The sequence below is a fragment of the Carcharodon carcharias genome, chromosome 7, assembly GCF_017639515.1.
Source record: "Carcharodon carcharias isolate sCarCar2 chromosome 7, sCarCar2.pri, whole genome shotgun sequence".
NCBI classification, from domain to species: Eukaryota; Metazoa; Chordata; class Chondrichthyes; order Lamniformes; family Lamnidae; genus Carcharodon; species Carcharodon carcharias.
This window is the reverse complement of record NC_054473.1, coordinates 168,937,814-168,950,988: the sequence shown is the minus strand read 5'-3', so window position 1 is coordinate 168,950,988 and position 13,175 is coordinate 168,937,814. Positions and strand designations below refer to the sequence as shown.

Genomic DNA, 13,175 nt, shown 5'->3' with positions numbered 1-13,175 from the left:
ATTGTGCCTCCCAGAGGAAGACATTCATTATTGATAGAATTGCATAGCGCTCACCCCGGCATTTCTAGAATGAAAATGTTGGTGTGCAGCCTCTTATGGTGGCCAGGGATGGACACTGAAATCAAAAACATGGTCAAGAGCTGCATGCATTGCCAACAGGTGCAGAAAGTGCCTCCTTCTGCTCCACTACATCTTTGAGAATGGCCAGGAAGGCCATGGATCTGCCTCCATGTTGCTACGTGGGGCCTTTTTTTGGGCACAATGTTCCTCTTACTTATCGATTCCTATTCCAAATGGATGGATGTATACGAGGTGCGATCACCCACATCTGCCGCCACCATAGACAGATTGTGTCAGAGTCTCGCAATACCACTGTTTACCAGACATAATAGTGTCTGATAATGGAACGGCATTCACTAATGGGGAATTCCAAAGGTTTACAAGTCTCAATGGCATAACACATGTCAAGACCTCGCCATACCACCCTGCATCCAATGGGATGGCTGAGAGAGCAGTCCAAATCTTCAAGGCCGAATGAAAAAACTAGATGTGGACCCTGCAGCAATGAAGTTATCACGTTTCCTGATCAGCTATAGGACTACACCACATATGACCACTGGTATTGCCCCTGCAGAGTTATTAATGAAGAGACGTCTCATGACACATTTGAGACTCATAAGGCCGAATTTAGGGGGGATGGTAGAGAGAGGTCAGGAGGCCCAAAAAAATGAACACAATTACCACAGTTGTGAAAGAAACTTCACTGTAGGAGAAGCAGTTTTTGCAAAGAATTTTGGAGGTGGGCTCAAATGCCTATCAGGTGAAGTCCATGCAGTGACAGGATCCCTGTCTACCACATATCGGTTGAAGGTCGGATAATCAGGAGACATGTAGATCACCTCAGGAAAAGGGAAACAGATCCACAAGAAAAGGTGCACCAAAAATTCCCATTGGACTTGACACCACAGATAGAAGGAACCCCTCTTGCTTTGGAGGTACTTGTAGGACCTGTTGAGCCTGAGAAAGTCGAAGATGCAAACTTACAGGTTCCTACTGAGGAGCCTAGTGGACAGATAACTCCTGAGAGGGAGGCCTCAGATAAACCATGTGAAGTCGTAGAACTACGATGGTTGACACATTTGAAAAAGCCTCCTGAGAAACTGAATTTGTAAATAGTTTATTTATATAAGTAGTTAATATATTGTAAAATGTAATTTCAAGTAAAGGGGGAAGTATGTGGTAACCTGAGGTGTAATACACCTGTAAGAGAATATGAGCGGATTTGCCACGTGACTGTAAGACCCAATAGTTGTGTAGCGTGGGCTACCATGTTAATGTTGGTCTAGAGTAGGGTTTGATTGGATAAGTGCACATCATGTTAATACTTTGGTGTTTGTGTAAATAAATAGCACGTGCTTCATTTCATATTGGCCTCTGCGTTTGCAGTATATTGTAATCAGCTCACCTGCTGACAGACGAGCATGCAAGCAGTTTGCGAGCAAAGCAACCCCATAGTAGAATATAACATGCCTGCAAATGTCAACATCATTTCTGACCTTTTGCCTCTGCATCCTATCAGGTCTCTGTCAGTGACAGATCAGCATAATTGTCTCCCTTCTTCCATTGTTCTTAAACCATAAGTTGTACAGAATGCTGCATTCACCCCACTAGGACCCACACTACCATTTACTTTGTCCTCATCAAGCCCATGACTGATAGAATTAACTTTAAGTTTGGAGCCTTCACTTTAAAATCCCTCCATGGCCTTGTCTTCCTTGCCCCTGTGATTTCCTCCAGTTCTATGTGACAGTGGAAATCCTCTGGTCCTCCAACACAAGCCTGTTTCTCATTCCCTAATCTCACCACTCCATTACTGGGGTCCCTCCTTCAGATGCCCTCTCCTCATTCTCTGAAACTTCTTCCTTCATTTTCTCTACTTTCCAGCCTTTTAATGTTTTTAAAGACATCATTAACATTGTAATCTTCAACTGTACTCTTCACCCGCACCCCACTCGACCCTTTCCTCTCCCTTCTTCAAGTGTTCCAAACTTGGATCCATTTGCTATCCACCATTCTTTAATACATTCTGAAATGCCTCTGTACATAATGATCATCATCGAGGTGTAAGTAGTCATTATTTTCAAATCTCTATACATATAAATTCCAAACAGGGTATAAGAGCATAAATAAATCTGGGCTTCAATTCTGGATTAAAGGCCTAATAGGCTTCAGCTTGGGCATACACTGTGCTATGCGAAGGTTTGGCAGTTTCCCACCATTCCCTGTCATGCACAAGAGTCATGTATAAAATTGCCCATCTTGGAAAATAACCGGCTGTATCATTCATCAAGATGACATTAGTTCTGATGTTGGAAACAGATATTGTCGCCATGTAGACATTAATGGTGTTCAATTGAGATTAAGGCTGGGTAACTTGGTTGCAGTAGTGTAGAATTTTTATTCCACATCTAATCTTTCACCAGTATTTTAAATCCTGAGTTGTGAATGCTTCCAGCAGTGGGAGAAAAATATATACAAATATTCCATTTCCCAGAACTGATGACCACCAAGATCCCTATCCCCAAAATAAAATTATCCTGGCCTGCATTTTGCAGTCAGCAGTGAAGCAAGAATGCTCGCCACTGACCTCAAAGAAAGCCATCTACAAAGATCTAGTGTTCTCTGTGCATGGTTTACTCCCTTCCTGATGATACCAAGCTACCACGTGGACTGCAGCAGTTCAAGAAGGCAGCTCACCACGATCTTCTCAAGGGTAATTAGGGATGGGCAATAAATGCTGGCTTAGCCAGTGATGCCCACATCCTATGAATGAATGAAAAATAGGGATCTTTTGGCGTGGCAGCAAGCAGCCAATCACATTGAAATATTCATGCAAAGCAAACCAGGAAGTTAAAAAGCGCTTAATATCCTTCAGTTCTAATTTAAAATTTCGCATAGCAAATTAAAGTTTATGATTGGATTAAGTCAGAAGTTAAAATGAAGATAAAGATTTTTAAAAGAGGAAAAATATATTTTTTATTAAAAATAATGGATTTTTTTAATGATTATGGAGAACTTTGACTTTCCACAAAAATAAAACAAGCTTTTCAGGGCCAGTGAGGGTGCCTAACAATAGTTATGGGGCAGAATCTTCGGGTTGGCAAGTGGGGGCAGGCCCCGCTCATCGACATGCGGTGAAGTCGGGCGTGTGTCCCGACGTCACTGCGCGTCATTCAGATATTCAATTCAGCGGACGCGCACCGGAGTTGGCTGCACGCCCGCTGAATTGTCAAAGGCCTATTAAGGCCATTTAAACATCAATTAAAATACTTAACTGAGCTGCCCGTCCAACTCAAGGTTGGCGGGCAGGCGAAGAGCCCAGGCGGCCTTCACATTTATCATGAAACCTCATCCACGGGCGGCATGAGGTTCTATGAAGGTTTTTAAAGTTTAATAAAATTTTAACATAAAATTCATTGACATGTCCCAGCTCATGCAGCACTGTCGCATGAGGGGACATGTCTTGAATTTTTTTTTTTGTTCTTTGTTAAAATTTTTTTAAAAATCAAACTGATCTGCCTCAGGGAGATTTCTGCGCTCTTTCATGTGCATGCACAAAAGAGCGCAGGCCCCAACTCAGCCTCCTCCCCCTGCCCACAGAGGGAGGGCTTAGCACTTCCAGCCGCGCGTCACGCTGGCTGGGCCTTAATTGGCCCGCCTACATAAAATGGCGGCATGCAGCCAATCGAGGGCGGAGATCGGCTGCGCGCCCACCCGCACCCAACCCCCCCCCAGGACGGGGAGAAAATTCTCCCTATGAAGTTAGTATGGCATTAAAAATCCAGTTGCACCTCATTCGATAGGTTGCAACTTTTTCAAGGGTTTTTACAGCATGTCTGACACAAAGTGGAAACTTTTGTCAAATCATGTTTAGTCTGGAAAGTTCAGCCTATGAGAACCTGCACCATACGCCTGACAGAGCAGCAGATTCAGTAAATTTGCAGACTCCCAAAACTGCTGTCACTCCAAGTGGGGTTAAGATGGTGAACACTGACTGTTTCACCATCATTACTACTGCAAAACTTTGGCCCACTATATTTGTCACGAATAAGTAACTAAAACATGGCTAGAATTAAAACATATTATCGCAGGTAATCAGTAAACATTATAACATCTTAGAAAATCTAGAACATACAAAATAGGAGCAGAAGTAGGCCATTCGGCTCCTTGACCTGCTCTGCCCTTCAATAAAATCATGGCTGATCTATTTGTATTTTGAGTTCTGCATCCCCATCTACCCCCGATTAACCTTGATTCCCATGCCTAACAAGAATCTGTCTACCACTGCCTTCAAAATATTCAGTGACCCCACTTGCACTGCCTTCTGAGGCACAGTTCCATTGTCACAAAACCCTCTGAGAGAAAAACAATCTCCTCATCTCTTTCCTAAAGGGGTGACCCCTAATTTTAAAGCATTCCCCCCTAGTTCTAGACTCACCCACAAGAGGAAACATCCTTTCCACCTTGTCAAGGCCATTCAGAATCTAATATACCTCAATCAGGTCACCCCCTCACTCTTCTAAACAAGTCCAGCATGTCTAAACTATCCTCATAAGACAACCTGCTCATTCCAGGTATCAATCTAGTAAACCTCCTCTGAACTGCCTCCAACATATTTACATCCTTTCTTAAATAAGGAGACCAAAACTGCACAATATTCGAGATGCGGTCTCACCAATGTCCTGTACAACTGAAGCATAACATCTTTACTTTTATGTCCAATTCCTCTCGTAATAAAGGATGGCATTCCATTAGTCTTCTTGATTGTATGCTGTATCTGCATACTAACTTTTTGTGACTCTTACACGAGAACACCCAGATCCCTCTGAATTCTAGTCGTTCTCCCTTTAAATAATACTCTGCATTTTTATTCTTCCTGCCAAAGTGGACAGCCTCACACTTTCCCACATTATACCCCATCTGCCAGATTTTTGCCCTCTTTATCTATTTCCGTCTGCAAATTCCTTATCTCTTCTTCACAACAAACTTTCTAACTTATCTTTGTGTCATCTGCAAACTTAGCTACTATGCCTTCACTCCCCTCATCTAAGTCATTGATGCAAATTATAAAATGTTGAGGCCCCAGCACAAACCCCTGCGGGTCTGCATTCGTCACATCCTGCCTATCAGACAAAGACCTATTGATGCATACTCCGTTTTCTGCCAACCATCCAATCCTCTATCCAGGTTAATATATTACCCCTATACCATGAGCTTTTATTTTCCCCAATAAGCTTTGATGTGGCATCTTATCAAATGCCTTCTGGAAATCCAAGTGCAGTACATCTGCAAGCTCCTGCTTATGCACAGCACATGGTAGTCCTTCAAAGAACTCTAATAAATTGGTTGAACATAATTTCCCTTTCACTAAACCATGCTGACTCTTTCTGATTCCCTTTTGTTTTTGTAAGTGCCCAGCTATAACCTCTTTAATGATCGACTAACACCTTCCCCATGACAGACATTAAGCTAACTGGCCTATAGTTTCCTGAACATTACAACTACTTAGTGAGAATAAGAATATTGATGGGGATGGGGGGTGCAATTTCTGCAAAAATATTGGTCAGGGCACAAGGAGCATTTCATAGTCTCTTTGGTCTGTGTTGCTGTATTTTTTATCATCCAAAGGAGCAATCAGAATATGAATTAAATATTTCACTCAGAGTGTCTCCATAATGATGTGTTATAGTGTTACAATAAGGCATTAATTAGGAAGGAACCACTGACAGGAACAAATCACTAATCTTCTAAACCAGGAAACATTTGTTTTGTTTTTACACAAAGGAATGAGCTTACATAGTTAGATTTTCAACTCTTTTAATTGATCATGGATGAGCTGTTGAATAAAGTTAATTATGCAAAAAATTAATCATTTTAGCATTTGACCACAATGATTCAAGGGATCAGATTTGTGCCTCATAAAGGATGTGTAAAATAAAATTAGAACAAGCGTTGTTTTGATTAAACTAAGTACAAAGTTCAGTTATTCAACAAATAAAGGAAAATAGCACATTATTTATAATTACAACGTTTTGACCCTACCAAAAAATCAAATGTAAGTTATTAGACACAGCGAATATAAGTAAATCCCACATGCAGACTTAGCAAAAAAAGTGCATCTGGAGCATTGAAGGTTACACTTTACACTTAGGAGTAATGTGTTTTGTGTTCAAATGATTTTGGTAAATAAGGTATTTTAAGAAGTATTAAATAAGTTATACCTGATTTCAAGTAATCACTTGAATCTTTGGAGAAGCATTGGGGGTTTGGATGGGGATCTATTCTAGAAGTACGTAATTTGGGAAGGTTGCAAGAAAGAATCTTAATTTATTTTGACCTACTTACAATTGAATGGTCTCCGTTCTTTAGTAATGATGAAACACTGCACCGTGGTAGACTGCTGTTAATTTAGAATGAAACTAGCTGTTGGCAGACCAAATCCTAACACTGAACTACATTTCGAATGAGACTTTTTTTAAATCACAAAATGAACAAGGTACGGGCAGAAACAACTGTACGATAGATGTCTCACATAATTGACTGAACTAATGGCTCAGAGGCTATGTCTTAGGAAAGCCAGAAAAGACACCTAAAGATATCTCATGCCTTAGTGTGCACTTCAATAACTTGTTTTTATCAGAAGTATGTTAACTGTGTATTTGAAATTAGTCAAGCTGTTACGATTCCAGTTCATGTTAATACTGGACAAGTCAGATCCCAGAGTGAAAGCTGGCTTGGTAGATCCTAACTTTGTTTTTTTTTCAGAAACCATGGGGCTAAATTATTGAGCAAATTCACAGGAGTCTGCTGATGAATTTTAACACAAAGAAAACGAACTTTAATAACACCAGACAAAAAGGTTGGAAACATTTCAATACAAACTCAAGAACATGATTCAAATATTGACTATTTCTTCACCCCTGCTTTACCTTTACAGACACAAACAAATTCAAAAAGATAAAACAATTTACCATATCTACCTTATGCTCTAATATTCAGAGTAAGTATGCAATGCTTGTGAATCAACTGGCAAACTGTGGTCAGACACACCGCACTCCAAAGTAAATGACAGGTGTGGCCAAAGCAGATTCTGTGGATTTCTCAACAACCCACCCAGACACTTATCACACTATGAACCAACCAGTCCCACAAACTTTGTTTGTCTCGCGAGAGCTTCCACTCTCCACATTCTAAGAACTCACCTTTACATCACATTTACTCCTTTTGCCAATTATTTTGAATCTGTCCCCTCTAGTTCTTGATGCTCTCTTTAGTGGGAACAGTTTCTCACTATTTACCCTGTCCATACAGCTCAGGATCTTTAATACCTCTATCAAGTCTCCTCTCCGCCTTCTTTTCTCCAAGGAAAACAGATCCAACCTCTCCAATCTATCCTCATAGTTACAGTTCTTCATCCCGGGAACCATTCTTGTGAATCTCCTTTGTGTTCTCTCCAACGTCTTCACATCCTTCCTTACGTATGGCGTCCAGAACTGGACGCAGTACTCCAAATCAGGCCTAACCAGTGTCTTATACAGGTTTAACATGACCTCCTTAATCTTGTACTCAATGTCCCTATTAATAAAGCCTAAGATACTATATACTTTATTAATTACTCTCTCAACATGCCCTGCCATATTTAATGACTTATATACATGTACACTGAGGTCCCTCTGTTCCTGCACCTCCTTTAGAGTTTCTCCCTTTATTTTATACTGTCTTTCCATATTCTTCCTGCCAAAATGAATCACCTCACACTTCTCTGCATTGAACTTCGTTTGCCACTTTTCTGCCCAATCCACTAACATGTCTATGTCCTTTTGAAGCTCAGGACTATCCTCATCATAGTTAACAACGGGCAGAATCATCCCAGACAAGTGCGGTAGCGGGCGGGGAAAAGGACGTTTTACCTGCTGGCCACAATGGCGTGTTTTCGCATCGTATCATCTCAATCCTGCCTCATTAATCATGCATTTCTGGGAAACACGCTGTTTCGATGGGGAGCAGCATCTGATTTGCCTGCCATGCCGTCCCCTCACCACTTCTCCATGCCGGGTGCCATACTTAAAGCGCAGCCATGAGCACACCTCCCAGTGCTTCCAGCCCAGGACTGCTGCATGGAGGACATGGCCCCGAAAGACAAGAAGACTGTAGCCCCTCCGATTCATTGACCCATTCCTTGAACGCATTCTGGACACTGTTGGAGCCCACCATGATGTACACCCCTCCTGCTCTGGCCACAGGAGGCCCACCAGTCTCACCACTCCAGCTTAGGAGGTGGTGGCAGAGGTGGTCAGTGTCAACGCTGTACAGAAATGGTTCACCATCCAGTGCAGAAAGGGGATGAATCATCGATGTCGCCAGGCTAAGGCAATCACTCTAAACTTACACATTCACAAGGCCATCACACATTCATTGGCACATCACTCACTGCCAGCTCAAGTGACATCACCACTCACTCTCTCACAAACACCCTCACATCTCCATCTGGCATGATCTCCTCTGGAGATTGCCTCCTCAGACCTCATCCTCTTGAGGCCACTTGCACAGACTAACATTTGTCCCCACACCCACACCCTGGGATACCCATCTGCCCCAGTAATGCCCTGGCCCTGCAGCTTCTTCCCTTGCCTGAGGCCACTTCAGCCTCTGCCTAAAGCAAGCCCTAGCCCTGCAACAATTGAAAAGCCACTCCCACCTTACAGTTAGTCTCATAAGTACAGACCTGCCTGCGAGTCCCCCTAAAAGTGCTATGGTGCTGTCTGCGAAGCCTGGCGCTGATGACGAAGCTAGATAAGCAAACAAGCCTCAATGTCCTGAGTGAAGTGCAGCTTGCCATGTGCATGTTGCTTATGTTTATTTGTTCACTGATGTGCCTGGATGATTCAGCATGGTGGGGTGGGGGGGGGGGGAGGAGAGATGATTCAGCAAGCAGGGCTTACAATAATATGCAGATATATTTAAATGGCGTCCCTGATATCCAGCAGTTGGAAATGTAGCCCACCATTGAAGGGTGGAGCGGACAATTACAAACTGGTTTCATGATGGCGTGAAACCGATTTTTGGCCTTCTCATCGTATTGCCCGCCATGACACCTGACACCAAAGGGGACAGCCCAACGTTTCCAATTTTTGTATCATCTGCAAATTTGGAAATCATGCCCTGAACACCACAGCCTAGGTTATTAATAGCAAAGATCCCAACACTGACCCTTGGGAAACTCCACTACTATCTTCCTCCAATCTGAAAAACATTTATCACTATTCTCTGTTCACTGTCACTCAGTCAATTTCTTATCCAAGTGCCTACTTTCCATTTTATTCCATGAGCTAGTATTTTGCTCACAAGCCTGTTTGTGTGGCACTGTATCAAATGCTTCTTGGAAACCACATCAACAGCATTGCCCTTAACAACCTTCTCTGTTACCTCCTCAAAAAATACTGAAGAAAATGTCTTCTTGTACTTTATTGCTGTCCTCCTCAGCGTTGACTATCCCATCCAATCTGGTGTCATTTGCAGATTCAGAAATTGCATTGTTGGCTCCAAAGTCTAAATTGTTAAATAAATTGTGAATCTGGTGCTGATCCTTGTGAAACTCCACCTCCCACCTTCTGCCTTTCTGACTAGCTACCCGTTATCCCTACTATCTGCCATCGTCTTACAGTCAGCTCGCTATCCATTCTGCTATTTTTCCCGACTCTTTATGCTCTGACCTTATTCATCAGTCTATTATGTGGTACCTGATAAAAGGCCTTTTGGTATTCTAGATATATTATATTTACTTCATCTCCCTAGTCTACACTTTCTCTAAACATTCAAAATGAACATTACTACTGTTAAGTTATTTTTAAAATACTCAAGCACATTATTTGTAGCAGTACTTAAGGACTTTCAAAATAGTGAGCGTTTATGAACTAGAATATTTTCTCACCTCATTCCTGCTGTTGACTTGTTCTTGAAGTTCTGGAAAAGCTGAGGTAATCCCAACATGGCTTCAATGAGGACAGCTGAGAAGCCAAGGGTTTCCACATAGAGTTGAGAGTCAATAAAGAGGTATGTAACAAAGAAGCACATCACAGTGAAGGTTAAACAAAACTGGACGTAATCAAGAAAGCGGCTCCAGGCCCAAAAATATCTTGGATCAAAGTCTAGGGAGAAAAAAACAAAACAATTTTGATCATGCAAGTATCTACGGAACATGAGTATTAATTTATCACAATCACCTAGACAACAATAGTCTCTAATAAGGCACTATATATATGCTGTTACTTGGTATTTGATGTGAGGGACATATGCCCTGTAATTCCCATTAAACGTGTCACAGTATCTAGAGAGATTCTACATCCTTCCTAACAGCACTGGAGGTGTACCTACAACAAATAGACTGCAGTAGCTCAAGGCGGCCGCTCACCACCACCTTCTCAAGGGCAATTACAGATCAGCAACAAATCCTGGTTTTGCCAGTGGCCCTCACATCACAGAAAAGAGTAAAAAAAACATACACGGTGTAACATAAAAACATTCCACTGCCCCTCCCCCCTCTGCCTACTCTTCATCTCTCTGACCAAGAATTCTAAAAGTTAATGTATACACACACTTAACAGTTACAGCACTGAAGCAGGTCCTTAGAACATACAAATTAGGAGGATTAGGCCACCTGGCCTCTCGAGCCTGCTCTGCCATTCAATAAGATCATGACTGACCTGAATGTAACCTCAACCCCACTTTCCTGCCTACCCCCATAACCTTTCACCCCCTTGTTAATCAAGAATCTATCTAGCTCAGCCTTAAAAATATTCAAAGACTCTGCTTCCAACGTCTTTTGAGGAAGAGAGTTCCAAAGACTCACAACCTCTGAGAGAAAAAAAAACTCATCTCTGCCTTAAATGAGCAACTCCTTATTTTTAAACAGCGACCCCTAGTTCTAGATGCTCCCACAAGAGGAAACATCCTCTCCACATCCACCCTGTCAAGACCCCTCAGGATCTTAAAGGTTTGAATTAAGTCACCTCTTACTGTTCTAAATTTCAGTGGATAAAAGCTTAACCTGTCCAGCCTTTCCTCATAAGACAACCCACCCATTCCTGGTATTAGTCTACTAAACCTTCTCTGAGCTGCTTCTAAAGCATTTATATCTTTCTTTAGATAAGGAGATCAGTAGTGCATCCAATACTCCAGATGTTGTCTCACCAGTGCCCTGTACAACTGAAGCATAATCTCCCAACTTTTGGAATAAATTCCCCTCACAATAATTGATAACATTCTATTAGCTTTCCTTATTACCAGCTGTACCTGCATACTAACCTTTTGTCATTCAGACACTAGGCCACCCAGATCCCTCTGAATCTCAGAGCTCCTCAATCTCTCACCACTTGGATAATAAACTTCTTTTTTATTCTTCCTGCCAAAATGAACAATTTCACATTTGCCCACATTATACTCCATTTGCCAGATCTTTGCCCACTCACTTAACCTATCTATGTCACTTTGTAGCCTCCTTGCATCTTCACAATTGACTTTCCTACCTATCTGTGTGTCATCAACAAATACAGCCACCATTCCTTCAGTCCCTTCATCCAAGTCATTTATATAAATTGTAAAAGGTTGAGGCCCCAGCACTGATCCCTGTGGCACACAATTTGTCATATCCTACCAACCAAAAAAAGGCCCACTTATGCCAACTCCCTGCTTCCTGTTAGCTAGCCAATCTTCTATCCATGCAAATATGTTACCCCCTATACCATGAGCTTTTACTTTCTGCAATAACCTTTGATGTGGCAATTTATCAAATGGCTTCTGGAAATCTAAGTACAGTACATCTACCGGTTCCCCTTTACCCACAGCACAACACATAAATTGGTTAAACATGAACCATGTTGACTCTGCCTAATTGCCCTGAATTTTTCTAAGTGTCCTGCTACAACATCTTTAATAATAGCTTCTAACATTTTCCTTAAGACTAGTTGATAGTTTCCTGCTTTCTGTCTCTCTCCCTGAATCCATCCATATGGACAATTAGTCCTCATCACATTTATAATATTCCTTCATGCCTTCTTCTTTCATCCATTAATCCAATTTAATATTTAATGTTGACATTGTTTCTGCCTCAATCACTAACCCTGGAAATAAATTCCACAGGCTCTCAAATCTCTGTGTGAGGAAGTTACTCCTGCTGAAAAGAATTTTAAAAATGTAACTGTGCTAATATTATTTTACTGATTACCACAATATTAAAGAACAGTTAACTCCCTAGAATGACTCTGGGCACCTATTGTTCTCCAAACAAGAAGTTTCCCACGACTATAGAGAACATTTACAGAATATTTCTGTTTTGAGAATGCATTCTCATTAATTCCAACCAGACCGAGCAACTTATGAAGCAATCATTCAGTCTTGTAAAGCACAGCAAGAAGTCTCAAGAATAGAGAGGTGAGACATGACAGGAGGCATGAAAAAGACGAGAGAATTATGCTCAAACTAATGAACTCCTGTGCAAAGTGAACAAAAACTTTAATCACCAGCCATAGGCAGAAACCAATTTTGTGCTTCTTTGTTTGGATTGGCCTGCGCAAGGTTAGGAAACAGTCTTTTGGAAAATTCAATAATATAGAGTCAATGGTTTTTAACACAGAAGGTGTGATTCAACTTTGGACAGGATACATTAATCAACTTTGCAGTATTAAGAAAAAAAGAAATATACATATTGCATCCCTAAGGGTCCCTCAAAGAAAAGAGACAAAACAGTTAGTCAAACCTTGTCAGAACTATGGATTTTTAAGGCAACCAGGGGGAGCTAACAAATTACACAAAGGTAAATTTTCTTTTGCTGCTCCCCCGATGCATGACAGGAGTACATAATGGTCTGGATTTTGTAGTCGTAATGACAGCAAAAGTGTCAGTGCTCACCGACATTACAACTGTGAAGTTGACAGAAACTAATGCTGTCTACAATCCTTCAGTTAAAGGAGAAAAGATTGCTTGCAGTGATACCCTTTATCCCCACAGGGTATGTCGGTAAAGTCCCCACAAATGGAAATCTTTAGAAATCACTGAACAGACAAGAACTTTGCCCTTTTATTCTGTAACATCTCTGTTAAAATCCCTGAAAGGATAAT

At 41.5% G+C, this 13,175-nt stretch overlaps 1 protein-coding gene across 1 annotated transcript in view; it reads right to left on the bottom strand.

The window, feature by feature from the left end:
• si:dkey-246g23.2 (solute carrier family 66 member 2) overlaps positions 1-13,175 on the bottom strand; it is a 71,528-nt gene that overhangs the window by 18,133 nt on the left and 40,220 nt on the right. The window contains exon 4 of the mRNA XM_041191866.1: positions 9,992-10,208. Within this exon, the coding sequence (XP_041047800.1) occupies positions 9,992-10,208 (217 nt within the window). The remainder of the gene's footprint in view (positions 1-9,991; positions 10,209-13,175) is intronic.